The sequence below is a fragment of the Heterodontus francisci genome, chromosome 3 (assembly GCF_036365525.1).
Source record: "Heterodontus francisci isolate sHetFra1 chromosome 3, sHetFra1.hap1, whole genome shotgun sequence".
In the NCBI taxonomy this organism is placed as follows: Eukaryota; Metazoa; Chordata; class Chondrichthyes; order Heterodontiformes; family Heterodontidae; genus Heterodontus; species Heterodontus francisci.
In genome coordinates, this window is record NC_090373.1 from 68,854,879 (window position 1) to 68,870,482 (window position 15,604).

Consider the following 15,604-nt stretch of genomic DNA (forward strand, 5'->3'; position numbering starts at 1 on the left):
TTCAACAAGTGCTTTGATTGGGATATGCATGGGAGGGTTCTTCAGATGGTGACAGATATGTGAGGGAAGAGAAATGTAGACAGGACTGTTAACACACTTAGTCAGATGTGACTATCAAAATAAAGTTTCTCCTATGATAGTAGCATGAAAATCTTTTGCAACCAGCAATATGTTCTGCTCCATATCCTCTTCAGGCTGCTTTTGTTCCTTTAGTTGATCACTGCTGTCTTTGGGTTCCTCCTTTCTCCAAGGCCTTCATGATGAGGCATCTTTGTACATTAATAATATGCAGCACATTTGCAATCTTGGCTATATTACAGAGCAGCCCCAGAGTGTTACAGGCACCTGGCACATGTCTTCAACATTGCAAATGTGTGCTGTGCACCTCCTAATAGCAGTGCTCAGCTGGTGTACTATGAAAACACACAGGTGCCATCAGTCAGTACAGTGGAAAACAGCCTTAATCTCCCAGGAGCCAACTGAAGACATTGTTTTTAGGCTCAAATATTGCTGCCTTAAAACAAAAACATTGTGGCAACTTGCAGAAAACCAAGCATTCACTTGTATGATCTGGTCAGACATTCAGGGAACAGAATCAGTTCCGATTGATGAAGGGAGCATGTGTGGCCAAGTGAATGCAATCTATCACTCCTTGGACCTTCAGGAATTCTGCCACAATATAAAATTGCAGTGTTCAGTCATGCTGCTGCTGCTGCTTATTGTGGTGAAGTGGATGAAATGGCTTACACTAGCAAACAATGCATCAATGGCCTGCTTAATACATTTGTGCTCAGATGCATGGCTAATGTTACTGATGCCTATAACAGCAATGGGCTGTTGGTCAGGTTTCAGTATACAGTATAAATCATTGTCAGTTTCCTTTAGGAAGTACAGCCTGCACAGCACCTTAGGAGTATTTTAACATGGGGGTACCAGCAAGTGGGTGCTGTCCCTTCTGGTGCTGCTTGACCAGACTGGCCTCCCTCCATTACTCCTCCTCTTCTTCCTCGAAATATATGGGATAGCCAATCAGCAAACTAATTTACATTCCATCTGGGCAGATGTTATACAGGTTATCGATTCGCTATCACCCATTTTTTATGCCTGTGCTCAAGATGAATTTCACCCTCATTGTGCTCTCTTTAGAAAAATAAGAAGGTCAAAGGGAAGGCTCACACAAAAGATACAAAGGTAGGTGGTAAACAGCTAACAGCGGCAGACAAAGAAAAATGACCAAAACCTACAGAGATTTAAGCATTCAGTAGATCATTGGAATGTTACCTCTTGAGCCCTTTAAACTCATTTCTACCTTTTCTGCAGTGGTTCAACAATTTGGATGCCCATTTTGTAAGTCATCTCATGTACATAGTAAGGTAATGAAAATGGAAAGGGTGACATGTGACTTCACTATATCATTAGTGCTTCATTTAATTGCCCTTTCTGGGTCATGATCTTCTATCATCCACTGGAAATAGTGGAGGAAAATTGGATAGGTTCTAAAGTGGACCCAGTGTAATGCATCACTGCCCCATTTCCTGCAGGAAAGTTTGGTAGTATTCAGAGGAAAATTCAGGCTTAAATCTTTTGTCACCTAAGCTTGCTGATCAGTGTAGGATTCAAACCTTTAAATAGCTGCAGTGTTAAAAAGAAATCCTGAGAGCCGTACATGTGCACAGACAGGCAGTCACTCTTTATCAGAAGCTTGCCATGATTCAAACACAGCTATTTCAGCAGAAAGACCATGCGGGTACAAGGCAGCAGCATTTCCTCTTGTGCACTGATCCTGCCAGCAAGTACATGAATTAATTTTCAACCTCAAACAGTCATTGACTGCATTTCAAAAGATTATTGTCTGAAGTGCTTTGAGAAATTTCAATATGATAACACACTACAAAAATCAACTGTATTATTGCTGGTTAAATTCTTCCATTTTATTTCACATTACAGTGATGTACCTTTTATCAATCGAATAGTTGTGATCACTGCTTTAAGTAAAAAAATCACACCTAGTTAGAGAAATCAATACATACCTGTAAAATGTTTTCTTGATTTTCCAGCCTCTCTTTTAGTTTATCTATTCTATCCAAATGTTTAATTTTTTCTTCTTCGGAGTGCCTTTTATGGTGTTTATATTTTTCAACCTCAGTGCCAATCTTACATTGTTCTTCCTGTTGGGAGGATACATACCTTGACTTATATTTAACTAAACATTTATAAGCTGATAACACTTTGGAAAACATTGCATAATTAATTTGTACCTGTATTGAATCAGCTTCTTCCGCTTGTGAATGTTCTTTTGCCTTTATCTCCTTGTACTTTTGTTCAACCTGATCCATTATCTTTCGGTGCTCATCCATAGCCTTTCTTGCCTGCTCTGACTCATTCTTGGCAGACTCAATTCTATGCCAGATATCTTGAGCTTCTTCTTCCTAGTTAAAAGTAAGAAGGAAACTTGCATTCATAACAGAAGGGAGTCAGTTATCAACCAGCCCTATATAACTGATTTACTTTCATGGATAGAACTGAGGTCTCTGAAAACATTCAACAATAAATGAAACAAAAATTAACACCCAGATATTCTGGGTAGTATTTAAAACATAATATGCACAGATTTGATATCTAAATAAAATTAATTCTTAATTCATTAAGACACTTACTAGTGTGGAAACATCCATCAACTGGGACTCTTCAATGCTTTCTAAATCTCCAATTTGTAGCCCAATTTCAGTTATTCTTTTCTGAAATAAACCGAAATCAAAATAAATATGATTGGTCCTGAGTTTATTTCTTTATGAAGAATCACCGAATACTTAAAAAAAAAAATGCCTTATTTTTCTTTTGTCTTTTAATTACTGACCTGGATTTGGCTCCTTTGTATTCGTTCATTGTTGATATTAGTCTTATTTCGCTGGATTTCTTTCTCTAATGACTCTAACTGCTGTTGATAGCATAAACTTTGGGCCATCTCTTTCTTCAATTCCACTTCCAGCTGACTGTAACACAAAAAACCTTAGTGACAAAAATTGTTTACTTTTTTGGAAAATTACGTGTCTAATGCAATTTAGTTATTCAGCAGTAACAATTCTTTGAACAACTGACACAACAGTTTCTCAAATACATTATCAATTTGTAAAATCAGGTTTCAGTTTTAGTGAAATGTGCACAACAGGAAATCGCTACTAAAATTAGTACCAGGTTATGTAGTTTTTGTGATGAACGAAAGACGTTTGGCAAATCACCCACAATATTATATTTAACTTTTTTATTGTCTTCTCAGTAGATTTTTTAGCATGATCCCATTACTAAAGGATTACTAAGGACAAGAGTATAAGGCACCAAAAGGCATCTCATGGGATTTTAAAGGCACAGAAACACCTCAAAAAGTGATTCTATAAAATTGAATTTTCAGCCTACTGATATACAGACCATCACATTGATAGTGGGATATTGCAGGATGACTGCAATAATAATATAGTAAATCAGGCCCCTAATCCAGGCTGCAGCTCATTGGCATTCTGTAGGTGTACACCAAACATATTTGTGCTTGCAATTAGATGCAATTCCATTTGTTTGGGCTGAGGAATTTTAGAGCTGCTGCAGTAGATGAAGATCTGCAGCAGCTGTAAAGGGCACAGTCATCAGTCACTGAAATGAACTGCAATTTGAAAACACTGAGCGGATTGCTGACTACAGCCTATTGTCGTATTGAAGCTGCCTGACCTTTGCTGGGCTACATGGAAGTTAACCAGAGTAAACTGGAATGAATGTCAGGCAGCACTAGGGGAAGCAAGACTTCGATGGAGATGCAGCTAGCATCCTGTTGTACGAGATGTTGAATAGAATGGAGGTTCTCCTCCCCTGCTATGACCATAGGGCTTGCAATTTGGGCAGAAGAGCTTGACAAGAGGTCAAAGATAGAGTGAATATCCCAGCCGAGTACAAAGGATTTGGGTTTGGTGCAGGAAGAACTTCAATGACCTCACCCAGAAGGGCAAGACACCCAGGGGACTCTTAACCTCATTGTTCTATCATGCATCAATTGATACTAGCATCATTTTATTCCTCTTTCCCATCCATCCCTTCCTGTTCTATGCCTCTAGTTAATGTTCCCTTTAAAATTTAGTTATTGTGTGCAGCCAGTTGTTTTATTTACTTTTTTTTCCTGCGGCCGCGCGCATATGTTACTTTTCACATAAAAGGCCTGTGCAGTACCTTCCAGGCTGTTACGTGGCTACCCCAGCTTAGTGGGAACATTGTCCTTAGCTATGACTGCCCATGAATCTTCACTAAACTCTTGTGCACATCTCCCTTGACCTAAAATGAAATATTTAGCCTACAGAGTGGGCTGGATGGTACTGATGTATCTTGCAAATTAGGTAAACTGTGCACAATCAGACAGCACAATTCCAATTCAGCTCGCAGTCTCTCACCTTGGCTTTCAGCAGAAGCTAAGGCCTTCAAGTAAAATCTTTAATGAAAGCATTAAAGACTCAAAAGACAACACAAAAGACAATTCAATCATAGTATTGTGAAATTTTTGAATATTTTGTTCTGTTTAAACTCTTATTTCAGACAGTAAGTATTATAGTTACTGACAAAAATGACATTGAAAATTTACAGCTTAAGAAAAATTCACAAACATTTTGAGCGATGTGTGGGAGTAAAGCCACTCACTCAATGGACAAATTAGAAATGTGGACAGAGAATTTATTATAGAAAAAGGTTAACACTAACCCATGCTGAAAAGAGTGACAACAGGACATAAAGATTAATAATCAAGCAGTGTGTGGAAATGTAAGTTGTTTTAATGATATACCACTGTTAGCACATTTATCACCTCAAAATTCTGAACCAAAACTGAACATATACCAAGCCAAAGAGGAAGGTTTGGGGTGGGATAGAGGGGAAAGGGGAGGCAAACACAGGACTGAATTTCCAGGGCATTTTTAAAGACCTATTTCTCCAGCCTGCATATTTTTGAGAGGTTTTAATACTGAAGTAGTCCAGACAGAAATTTACAAACCTGATTTCTGATTCCACATCACCACCCAAGTATCTTGCCCTGTCCGTTTCTGAGGAGTAGTAGCGGTTGGGAAAGACCTGGTCACCTGCTGCAGTAAAGGCTACTCGACAGTTCATGGGTGGCTTCTGCTGCTGCATAATTTCGCGAGCTCTGCTGTTGCTCTAGAAAGGAAAATTGATAATTCACAACTTTCTAGAGAAAAACAATCCAAACAACAACCAGTTTAGTAGAAAGGCAGGCCCTCCTAGAGACGAACTCTGTGGATGAACTATAGACAAATAGACCACAAAGGGCGACTGGCTGGGAGCATTTATTTTTCTTCATGTATTGAACCGGGCAGGCATGGATGGAGGTAACTGAGGAGGTAAGTAGCTGTGGGGTCGCTCAGAGAAACTGGATCCAGTGCTGCAAGTGGGTCAACAACCTCTGCTCTGCCAGGGTGAGTGGCAAACCTCAGTCTCCTTTGGATCAGAATCAAATCGATGGTTGCGAAGGTATGGCTGTTGGGATGTGGAAGCCCTCCAGATGGAGGGAAGGGCCACAGCTCTGTCATGGGGTGTGTGCCTGAGATATCTAAACCACACAAGTGTACAGCTGAGTGTCAGTCTAACACTTGCATGACAATGGCCCCAGAGGGTGCAGCAAGAGCATCGAGTAGGTGGTCTCTGAAGCCCAATTACTTGAACAATTCTCATCTGTCTCCACAGGAGAAGAGCGCCCAGAATGCCTGAGAAAGGACACTGGCAGATTGTGGTGTACCTCTTTTGGCCATCCTGATACCAGTGGAGGAAGAGACACTGCAACTGGCTGGAAACCAGGGAGGCTGATTAATCACAGATGGTGAGGGCTGTTGAGGAGGGTAGCTCAGGGGCTGGTTGGGATTGACCATGGTGTGTGTACTGATCAGATGGACCATCGCCAAAGCGCTATGTGCTGCTGGGAGAGCGTTTCTGGGCTTCCAGCAGATGTGAGTGCCTGCAGTGAGCCTGGAATGTGGATCTTTGGTGGACTAGATGGCTGGCGTGCTACAATTCAGGAGAAATGCCCGAGTGTAAGAGCCTCCCAAGCCTCCCTGGTAGCCAACTTTTGAGACCCTCTAAGTGGGCTCCCCAGGCCAATCAGGTTGCTGCACCTTGTTTTTGGCATCCTCCTTGTCTGAAGATGCCTTGTCACCACCATGTCTTCAGGGGCCAGGGCCTCCCTCCTCTGCAGCCCGAGGTTATGCAAGGCACAGCAGACAACCACGGTGCGAGGTACCCTTGCTGATGGAAACTGAAGGGCTCCACTCGAGTGGTCCAGGCATCTAAATCTGATCTGCTCAGACCATCGATCTGCTCAATTATGACTCTGATTGTCAAGTGCTCATGTTGTAGCAGTCCCCTGCCTCAGTCCGTGAGTTCCTTACCAGTGTCATCAGCCATCTTTTCAGCGGGTAACCCCTGTCGCAAGTATCCATCCTTGCAAGCAAACTGGGAGGGAACTGGTGGCAACTTTTTTTGTTCTTCCATGGGATGTGGTCATCACTGGCAAGGCCAGCATTTGTTGCCCTTCCTAATTGCCCTGGCCAACTGAATGACTTGCTGGCCATTTCAGAGGGCAGTTAAGAGTCAACCACATTGCGATGGGTCTGGAGTCACATGTAGGCCAGACCAGGTAAGGACGGCAGATTTCCTTCCGTAAAGGACATTAGTGAAACAGATGGGCTTTATGACAATCGATGATAGTTTCATGGTACCATTACTGAGACTAGCTTTCAATTCCAGATTTTTGTTAATTCATTGAATTTATTAATTGAATTTAAATTCCACCAGCTGACGTGGTGGAATTTGAACCCATGTCCCCAGGGCATTCGCCTGGGTCTCTGGATTACTAGTCCAATGACATTACCACTATGCCACCATCTGCCCCTTGGAGCGTTGGAGAATGTAAGCGTCATGACTGCTCCCAAGATAACAAGCATACGCCTACAATATCCGCTGTTGATGGTCACAGACAAGTTGGACACTGAGGGAGTGAAATCCTTTCTGGTTAATGAAGGCCCCTGGCTGGCCTGCAGAAGGCCTCATGGCCACATGCAAACAATCAATGATTTCTTGGACCATGGGGAATACAGCGATGGTGCTGAAGTCTCTGGCTCTCTCATCCTGAATGCCCGCATCGGTTGTAATCCTGATGTGTTGGCTGGCTCTTTAGAAGAGGGCAATGGTCACAGCCTTGATGCAGTGATGTGCGGCTGTTTGGGAGATGCCGCATATGTCTCCAGTGACAGCCTGGAAAGAGCCTGAGGTGTAGAAATTCAGGGTGACTGTGACCTTGAGGGTTACTGGCATCAGATGGCCACCCATGCAATTAAAGCTGACCTCCACTGCCTTCATTTTGCACAGAGCTGTCACAGTCTCTCAGGACAGGTGCAGTTGTCGAATACACTGGCACTCTGACATTGCAAGGAAGGACGTCCGCTGTCGGTACAACCTGCCTGCTGGGCAGCCTCATCTCCTCACAGGAATTTGTGCCCGGTCCACTCTGTGGCCTTGTCCCTCCACCACCATGAGTCTGCATCTGCAGGTGGCCAGTGGGTCGCTGTTTGTCGACCTCCTTACCACCTCTCCCTCCTTCTCTGAATTTCTTCCTCACTGGAGGAGCCTCCTCTAGAATGGATGATACTCATGCCACCGATGCGCTTAATATCTAGTGTGGGCAACTTTCTAGTAATTGCCAAGAGCAAAAGCAATCCCACCCCCTCTTAGAAATCTTCTCAAATTTGGGGTCCCGAGCCAACGTCGTGACCCGCCATTTTTTGTTCCCCCTGCCTCTGAGGATGACTGCTTTTACAAGATAAAACTCCGGCTATTGTGTCAGCTGTGGCTTAGTGGGTAGCACTCTCAGGTCCAGTCCAGGACTTGAACACACAATCTTGGCTGACAGTCCAATGCTGTACTGAGGGAGTGCTCCACTGTCAGATGTGATGTTAAAACCGAATCCCTGTCTGCCCTGTCAGGTGGATGTAAAAGATCCCATGACACTATTTCAAAGACGAGCAGGGGAGTTATCCCTGGTGTCCTGGCCAATATTTATTCCTCAATCAACATCACAAAAACAGATTATCTGGTCATTATCACATTGCTGTTTATGGGAGCTTGCTGTGCACAAATTAGCAGTCGTGTTTCCTACAATACAACAGCATTTCAGATGTATTGCATTGGCTGTAAAGCACTTTGGGATGTCTGGTGGTCATGATAGGTGCTATATAAATGCAAATCTTTCTTTTTTATACATTAACTTCTATTACTAAATTCATCCATTGTATCTATGTTTGATAACATTTTATATAAATGCTACCGCAGGAACAAAATTGCAGTGAACCACATCTTGGATTGCAGCAAACCTAACACCCACCAACAAACTGAGATGTGCAAAGTTTGAAATTTAAGAGATAATTTTGCTCCTGAGCACTGTACCTGGAGCAATGCATGGGCGGAGAACCTATAGGAAAACAGTGCAAGGAGGATTGTATGCCTATAACACAGCCCACCCGAGTTTCACCTATTGGTTCAGGGGAAAAATAATCCCTTTAATGAGAGCAGAAATTTTTCATCCAAAATTTATCTTCTTATGCCACTTTATAATTTGACTTGCTACTTAGTTACTTTTCAATGTGTCCACTTATTAAAATTTTGCAATTCAATGCTAGTCTGGGCCTGGTAGGTAGATTCCTTTAGGAGTCCCACTGATTATCACATCTGCAGAGGTGGTTCATGGAGCTCTGATCAGTCCTGTGGGTGATCCTGGGCAATTTTGTGAAATGCATGGGAAAAAGACCTGCACAAGCTCATCAAATGAAATGAAGTACAGGGAAGACAAAGTAACAACATGAAGAAGTTCAAATTCAGGGATCAAACTTTTTACACATCAGAGTTTAACTGAACACTATAATGTATCTTTACTTCCAGAACTGTTTTTGCATTTATCACCTATAAAAAAATATGGCAGCCTAGTTCCCCATTCTCACGTATTCCCGCATTATTTGTGGTTAAAATATGTATGCATCATTAAAAGACAAAGTTAATTTTTTATAGGTAAGTACTCACTGGCTCCAAAGTCCATCATTTGGTAGTCCACCAAAAGAAATTTTCCCAATAAATAATTGTAAGAGGGATAAATTTTACAAATATATACATCCATGACAGAGCTTTGCATACTGGGAGTGCATGGCATGATCCAGTGTGGAGGCCAGCAAGTTCCATAGGTTTCCCACATTTTTATTTTAATGGATGGAAAATCCTGATATGCCTCCTGGCACCTGAAGCTCCAGGACTGGAATACAATATCACAAATTCTACCTTATATTACAGATGATTAACAGGTTGTTGTCTCCAAAAAATCAAAAAAGACGAGTTGTGGGCAAGGCACAACAGACTCTCAATCAAAAAGGTACACAGTTCTCTTTAAAAATTACAGTATTATCTCCACAGTGTAAAGGAAAAAAGAGTTGAGCCTTTCACATCCTCAGGATGCTCCAAATGTTTCCTAAGCTGCTGAATTACTTTGAAATGTAGTCACTGTTGTTACCTTGGTAAATGTAGAATGTATTTTAAGCAAACAGCAATGAGATAAATAAGCACCCGATCTATTTTTGCTTGTTTTGGCTGAGGGAGGAATGTTTTCCATGACACTGGGAAAATTCCCTGCTGTACTTTGAAATAATGCCATGAGATATTTCACGCTCACCTGAACAGGCAGATGGGACCTTGGTTTAATATCTTGTCCAAAAGACCTCCAGCGATTCAGCACACCCTCACTGAAGTGTTTGTCTAGATTGTGTGCTCAAGTCTGGGAGAGTGCTTAAAATTAGAACCTTGGAGACAGTACAATCACCGAGCCAAACCACACTGCAAACTTGCTGGTTTTGAAAATAAAATAGCTTTAAGTTAAACTTACTCCAATATACAATTCACCATTAAAATACAACTCAGCTCAGTTCAGTTAATCATCGTCCTAATTATAAACTTCCACAGGGCCAAGAAAATTCTACAGAAAGAAAACTGCAAAAGGGCTTACTTTGATTAACAGGATATGTTCTATGCTCCTCAAATCAATCAAACAGTTTGCCACCACTGGGTTGTTTATTTCTAAAGAATCAAAAACTGTTGGGAAATCTGGATGATGAACAGCTCTTTAAAGAGAAAAATACAAATTCAATTTGGATTTTAATCAGTCTCTACTAAAGCTTAAAAAACAATGAATCTAACAGAGCAAAGAGCCACTATATCAAAGATCAGAGCCAGACTAGCAGTCGTCATTTTGACATAGCCCTGCTATAAAGCTTTCCATAAACTTGTATAGTATCACCTAACTGACTTTACTTATTAGTGTCACCATGAGTACCACAGAGCATAAAGCTTTTCTCATGTAGGTCATCAAGGTGAATAACAGTTTAAAAGATTTTGATGGTGTTCCTTGGAATCATGAGCAATGCACCATGTTTTTTTTACTGAACTATTACACCAGTGACTCAACTGCTACTCACTTGTGAGTAGGAACACCCAGTGTACAATGCAGTACCATAATGTCACATACACAAGCACAGTGCCAACTTTTTTTTTTAACTCCTGCTGACAAAGTGGACAAGTTCATACAAATAATTATACAGATACCTTAACAGTATATTGAATTAATATTGTTTACCTAATGGTTTATTTCACAAATTTTTGTGCAAAAATGCTTCAATGAAAAGGTCAGATATTTAAGAATTAAGAATCTGGAAACATACCTGTCTTTTACATTGTATACCTGACTTGCAAACTCACACACATTAATTTGGGGTCGTCTTCCTGAACTGAAACATTGAGACATCAAAGTCTGGAGCACCCGCTCATCTCTGTAATTATCGCAGCAAAATGAAAGCAGTAGTTTGTTCAAACAATTTTCAACTGCCAATGCAAATTCAGGATATTTCAGTCGGAAGCAAGCACCTAAATAAAAACAATGTGCTTAAATTATAAACAACAGGATTCAATATTTCTAAATACAGATCACTCTTTTGTCAATATTACCTTAAACGCATATTACTAAGCAAATTCCTGTCAAGTCTGTTACTCTTGTATCTATATCCATATCATTTACATAAATGAAAAACAAACACGGCCCAGCACAGATCTGAACACACCACGATCCATTTCCTGCCAATCAAAGTTCCAATTATCTATATTCTTTCTTTTCTGTCTCCGAGCCATCCCACTTTCCATGTGTTTATGTTCCTTTTCATATCATATGCCTTAATTTTTCTAAGTCACTTACACGTACCACATTTCAGATCTTGGTACCTTGGGGAATACTCCGCTGTAATATGTTAAAATGCTACTTTTGAGTGAAGCTGAGCCCTCAAAGGGGTTATGTTCACAGGACAGCATGGCTGGGATATTTGGATTTGGCTTCGGACATTGCTTCAGGCAACAAAAGTTAGTTTAACATTTCAGTGATCATTTGAATCTAATCTGGTCAAGTTGACTGAAGTCCTCTGAGAGCAGCAGGGATCACTCCCAGAGGCGGGTGGTGGGGGTTGCGTGGGAGGGAACACATGTTCATTGGTCAATGAGTTCTCAGAAAACTTACAGGAAGGCAAGTCAGGGCCTGAGGTGGAAATGAAGAAACAGCAGAAATAGAAAATACTAGAAAACACTCAACAGGTCAGGCAGCATCTGTGGAGAAAGAAACAGAATTAACCTTTCAGATCATCGACGTTTCATCTGAAAGGCCATCAACCTGAAACATGAACTTGTTTTTTCTCTCCACAGATGCTGCCTGGCCTGTTAAATGTTTCCCAGCATTTTCTGGTTTTGTGTCCAACTAATCAGATTTCCAGCACCTGAATTTTTTTTTTTGATTAAGGTATTGCAGGTTGGTATTCCCACCTAGAAACTGACTCAAAAGCAAGTAGTACCAATAAAAAGGAATATTTTGTCTGTTATTCAGGAAAGTGTAGTTTATTTTTATTATTTTGTGTTGTTGCAAGATATCTTGTGGTAAACAGTTTAAAAAAGTATGCAATGACTACTTTATTCAGCCCTGTGCATCCTGCAAAATAAACATGCTTCTTGATTTGTCATTGATCTCTTCATACCAGTCTGTTCATCAGTCTGCCTTCTGAAATAACTGAAGAAGCAAAAGCCAACACCAGTTTGGGATTTGTGCAGTGGCTCGCCTGATCTCCTGTGTAACTTTGGTGAGAAGTCTGTGGAAATCCCTGAGAAACAGTATAAACGTTTTCTCTGCCATTTCTCCTGGGATTTTGCCAATCTTCCACTGAAATTATGATGTGAAATATGGGCCATAAAATTCAGCTCCGTAGCGCCTGTCGTTTCAAAAATTTCTGGCTGACACTTCTGGTGCAACAAGCACTGAACGCCATTTTAAGTGAGGGCATTAACGTGGGTATTAGGAATTTGTGCTGGAAGCATGCAAAATAGACAAATTGTGACGTCAGTCATCATGTAACACTAATTTGACATCAGTGCTGCCATTTTCCACCTCACTGTTCCAGCTAGCGCTGTCTCTTAAACACACAACAGTTGATCTTGCATTCAGCAGAAGGACGGAACCTTCACTAGTGCTATTTAAAAGAATCATCAACTATTTTCAGGTTAGTTGCTGACTTATTGCTACTGGCTGTTGCTGAGTTTGCAGAACGCTGTGAGTTGTCTGCTGCTGTTTAAAGTTGGTGGAGTCTGGGAAAAAGGCACTGAAGTGGATGATCAGCCATGATCGTATGAATGGCAGAGCAGGCTCGATGGGCTGAATGGCCTACTCCTGCGCCTATGTTCCTATGCAGGAAATGGTGATGCATATGGAGGTGATCTTGGCTTTGACTTCAAGGGTTCTGGTCAGATTGTTTGCTATTAGCCATGGATGCTGTAGCAGTCTAGGCCTGTATCATAAAAGGGAGAACGAGCAGAGGCAATACAGAAAGGACAAGCTGCGGGAGCGAGAGGAGGGAGATAAGGGCTCTCAGTGGGAGGCATTGTCCAGTTAGGGTCTTGTGGGAGCATTTCTCTTACCTCAATCTAAGCCAGAAAGAGTATGTGCATCGTATCCATTTTACCAAGGAGATGTTCACAGATATCAGCCATCTCCTGCTGGCAGACCTGCAGCCTCAGAGAAGGGCGAGGATGGTGCTGCCAGTGACTGTGAAGGTGACCATGACCATGAAGTTGTTTGCGTTGGGATCCTTCCAGGTAGAGCAGGTGACATCTCTAACATCTCCCAGTTTGCTGTCCAGTGCGGCAACAGGGAGGAGACTGACGCTCTTTATGCCAGCAGAGGGAAGTACGTTGTCTTCTTTCTGAATAAAGAGAAGCAGGTGGAGTGTCCACGTCGCTTTGCCAGGATAGTCGGATTTCCCATAGTGCAGGGTGCCAATGACTGCACACTGGTGGCATTGCGGGCACCACTTTTAAATACTAAGATGTACCACAATCGCAAAAGGCTCCAATCCCTAAATGTGAAGTTGGTGTGCGGCCATGCTCAGAACATCATGCAGATGAATGCCTAGTATCCTGGCAGCAGTCATGATGCCTTTATTCTGCAACAGTCCACTGTTCCCTCAGCATTTGAGCCACTATTTCAAACCAGAGGGTGGCTGTTGGGCAACAAGAATGATCTACTGACCACCTGGCTCATGACTCTGGGTTGCAACCCAATCACAGGTGGACAGCATATGTATAATGAGAGCTACGCGGCCAGGCGAGGCAATAGAGCGCTCAAGCAACAGCTACACCGCCAGGGCCACAGTGGGGGAACCCTGCAGTACTCGCCGGAGCATGTGTCACAATTTGTCATGGTCTCTTGCATTCTGCACAACCTCTCCACCATGAGGGAACAGTCCTTGCCACCAGAGATACAGCTAGTAGGTGAGGTGAGGAAGGAGGGGAAAAGTGAGGAAGAAGAGAAGGATCAAGAAAAGGAAGAGGAGGAGGAAGAGGAGAAGAAAGAGGAAAAGGATAAGGAGGAGGCAACCAACACATTCCCCCCTTTCTGGCTGAGTTGTCTGTGATCTCCTCATGTGACCAGTGAACATAGCCCCAAATCCCCTTTGTACAAGAGTCCCACACCTTCCCTTCCCTGTAATATAGACCTGTTAAGGCACAAGTGAAAAATGCAAGGCTGGATTGCATATATTTTAATGCAAGGAATCTTACTAGTAAGGAAGATTGAGGGTGACGATTAGCACATGGGATTATGATATTATTGCTATCACAGAGACATGGTTGAGGGAAGGGCAGGACTGGCAGCTCAATATTCCAGGGTATAGAATCTTCAGACATGACAGGTGAGGGGGTAAAAGAGGAGGTGGCATTGCACTTTTGATCAAGGAGTCAATTACTGCAGTTAAGGAGGGATGATATCTTAGAAGGTTCCTCAAAGGAGGCCATATGGGTAGAACTTAAAAGCAAAAAGGGGGCAATCACTTGGCTGGGAGTGTACTACATGCCTCCAAACAGTCAGGGAGAGATAGAGGTGCAGATATGTAGGCAAATCTCAGAGAGGTGTAAAAATAATAGGGTAATAATAGTAGGGGATTGCAACTTCCCCAATATCAACTGGAATAGTCTTAGTGCAAAAGGCTTAAAGGGGGCGGAATTCTTAAAATGCATACAGGAGAGCTTTTTGAGCCAGTACATAGAAAGTCCTACAAGAGAAGGGGCAGTACTGGACCTAATCCTAGGGAATGAAGCGGGATAAGTGGTAGAAGTGTCAGTGGGGCAGCATTTCGGGGATAGTGACCATAACTCTAAGATTTAAAGTAGTTATGGAAAAGGACAAAGATGGACTGGAAATAAAGGTACTGAATTGGGGGAAGGCCGATTTCAATATGATAAAACAGGATCTGGCCAAAGTGGACAGGGAGCAGCGACTTGTAGGAAAGTCTGCATCAGACTAGTGGGAGTCATTCAAAGAGGAAATAGTGAGAGTTCAGAGCCAACATGTACCTGTTAAGGTGAAGGGTAGGACCAACAAGTCCAGGGAACCCTGGTGTCAGGGGATATAGAGGATTGGATCAGGAAAAAAAAGGAGGCTTATGGCAGATTCAGAGCGCTGAAAACAGCGAAGGAACTGGAGGAGTATAGAAAGTGTAGGGGGGTACATAAAAAAGTAATTAGGAGAGCGAAGAGGGGACATGAAAAAACACTGGCGGGCAAGATAAAGGAAAATCCTAAGGCGTTTTATAAGTATATTAAGGGCAGGAGGATAACCAGGAAAGAGTAGGGACCATTAGGGACCAAAGTGGCAATCTGTGTCTGGGGCCAGAGGACTAGGTGAGGTTTTAAATGATTACTTTTCATCTGTGTTCACTATGGAGAAGGACGATGTAGGTGTAGAGATCAGGGAGGGGGATTGTGATATACTTGAACATATTAGCATTGAAAGGGAGGAAGTATTAGCTGTTTTAGCGGGCTTAAAAGTGGATAAATCCCCAGGCCCAGACGAGATGTATCCCAGGCTGTTATGTGAGGAAGGGGAGGAGATAGCAGGGGCTCTGACACAAATTTTCAAATCCTCTCTGGCCACAGGAGAGGTATCAGA

The 15,604-nt window shown here is 42.3% G+C and overlaps 1 protein-coding gene across 4 annotated transcripts in view; it reads right to left on the reverse strand.

The window, feature by feature from the left end:
- LOC137356957 (structural maintenance of chromosomes protein 6-like) overlaps positions 1-15,604 on the reverse strand; it is a 204,418-nt gene that overhangs the window by 34,608 nt on the left and 154,206 nt on the right. For all 4 annotated transcript variants that reach the window (XM_068022873.1, XM_068022867.1, XM_068022850.1 and 1 more), the window contains 7 exons: positions 10,794-10,995; positions 10,082-10,196; positions 5,024-5,184; positions 2,858-2,993; positions 2,658-2,738; positions 2,259-2,429; positions 2,031-2,168 (listed from right to left, as the gene is read on the reverse strand). In XM_068022873.1, coding sequence (XP_067878974.1) covers positions 2,031-2,168; positions 2,259-2,429; positions 2,658-2,738; positions 2,858-2,993; positions 5,024-5,184; positions 10,082-10,196; positions 10,794-10,995 — 1,004 coding nt within the window. The remainder of the gene's footprint in view (positions 1-2,030; positions 2,169-2,258; positions 2,430-2,657; positions 2,739-2,857; positions 2,994-5,023; positions 5,185-10,081; positions 10,197-10,793; positions 10,996-15,604) is intronic.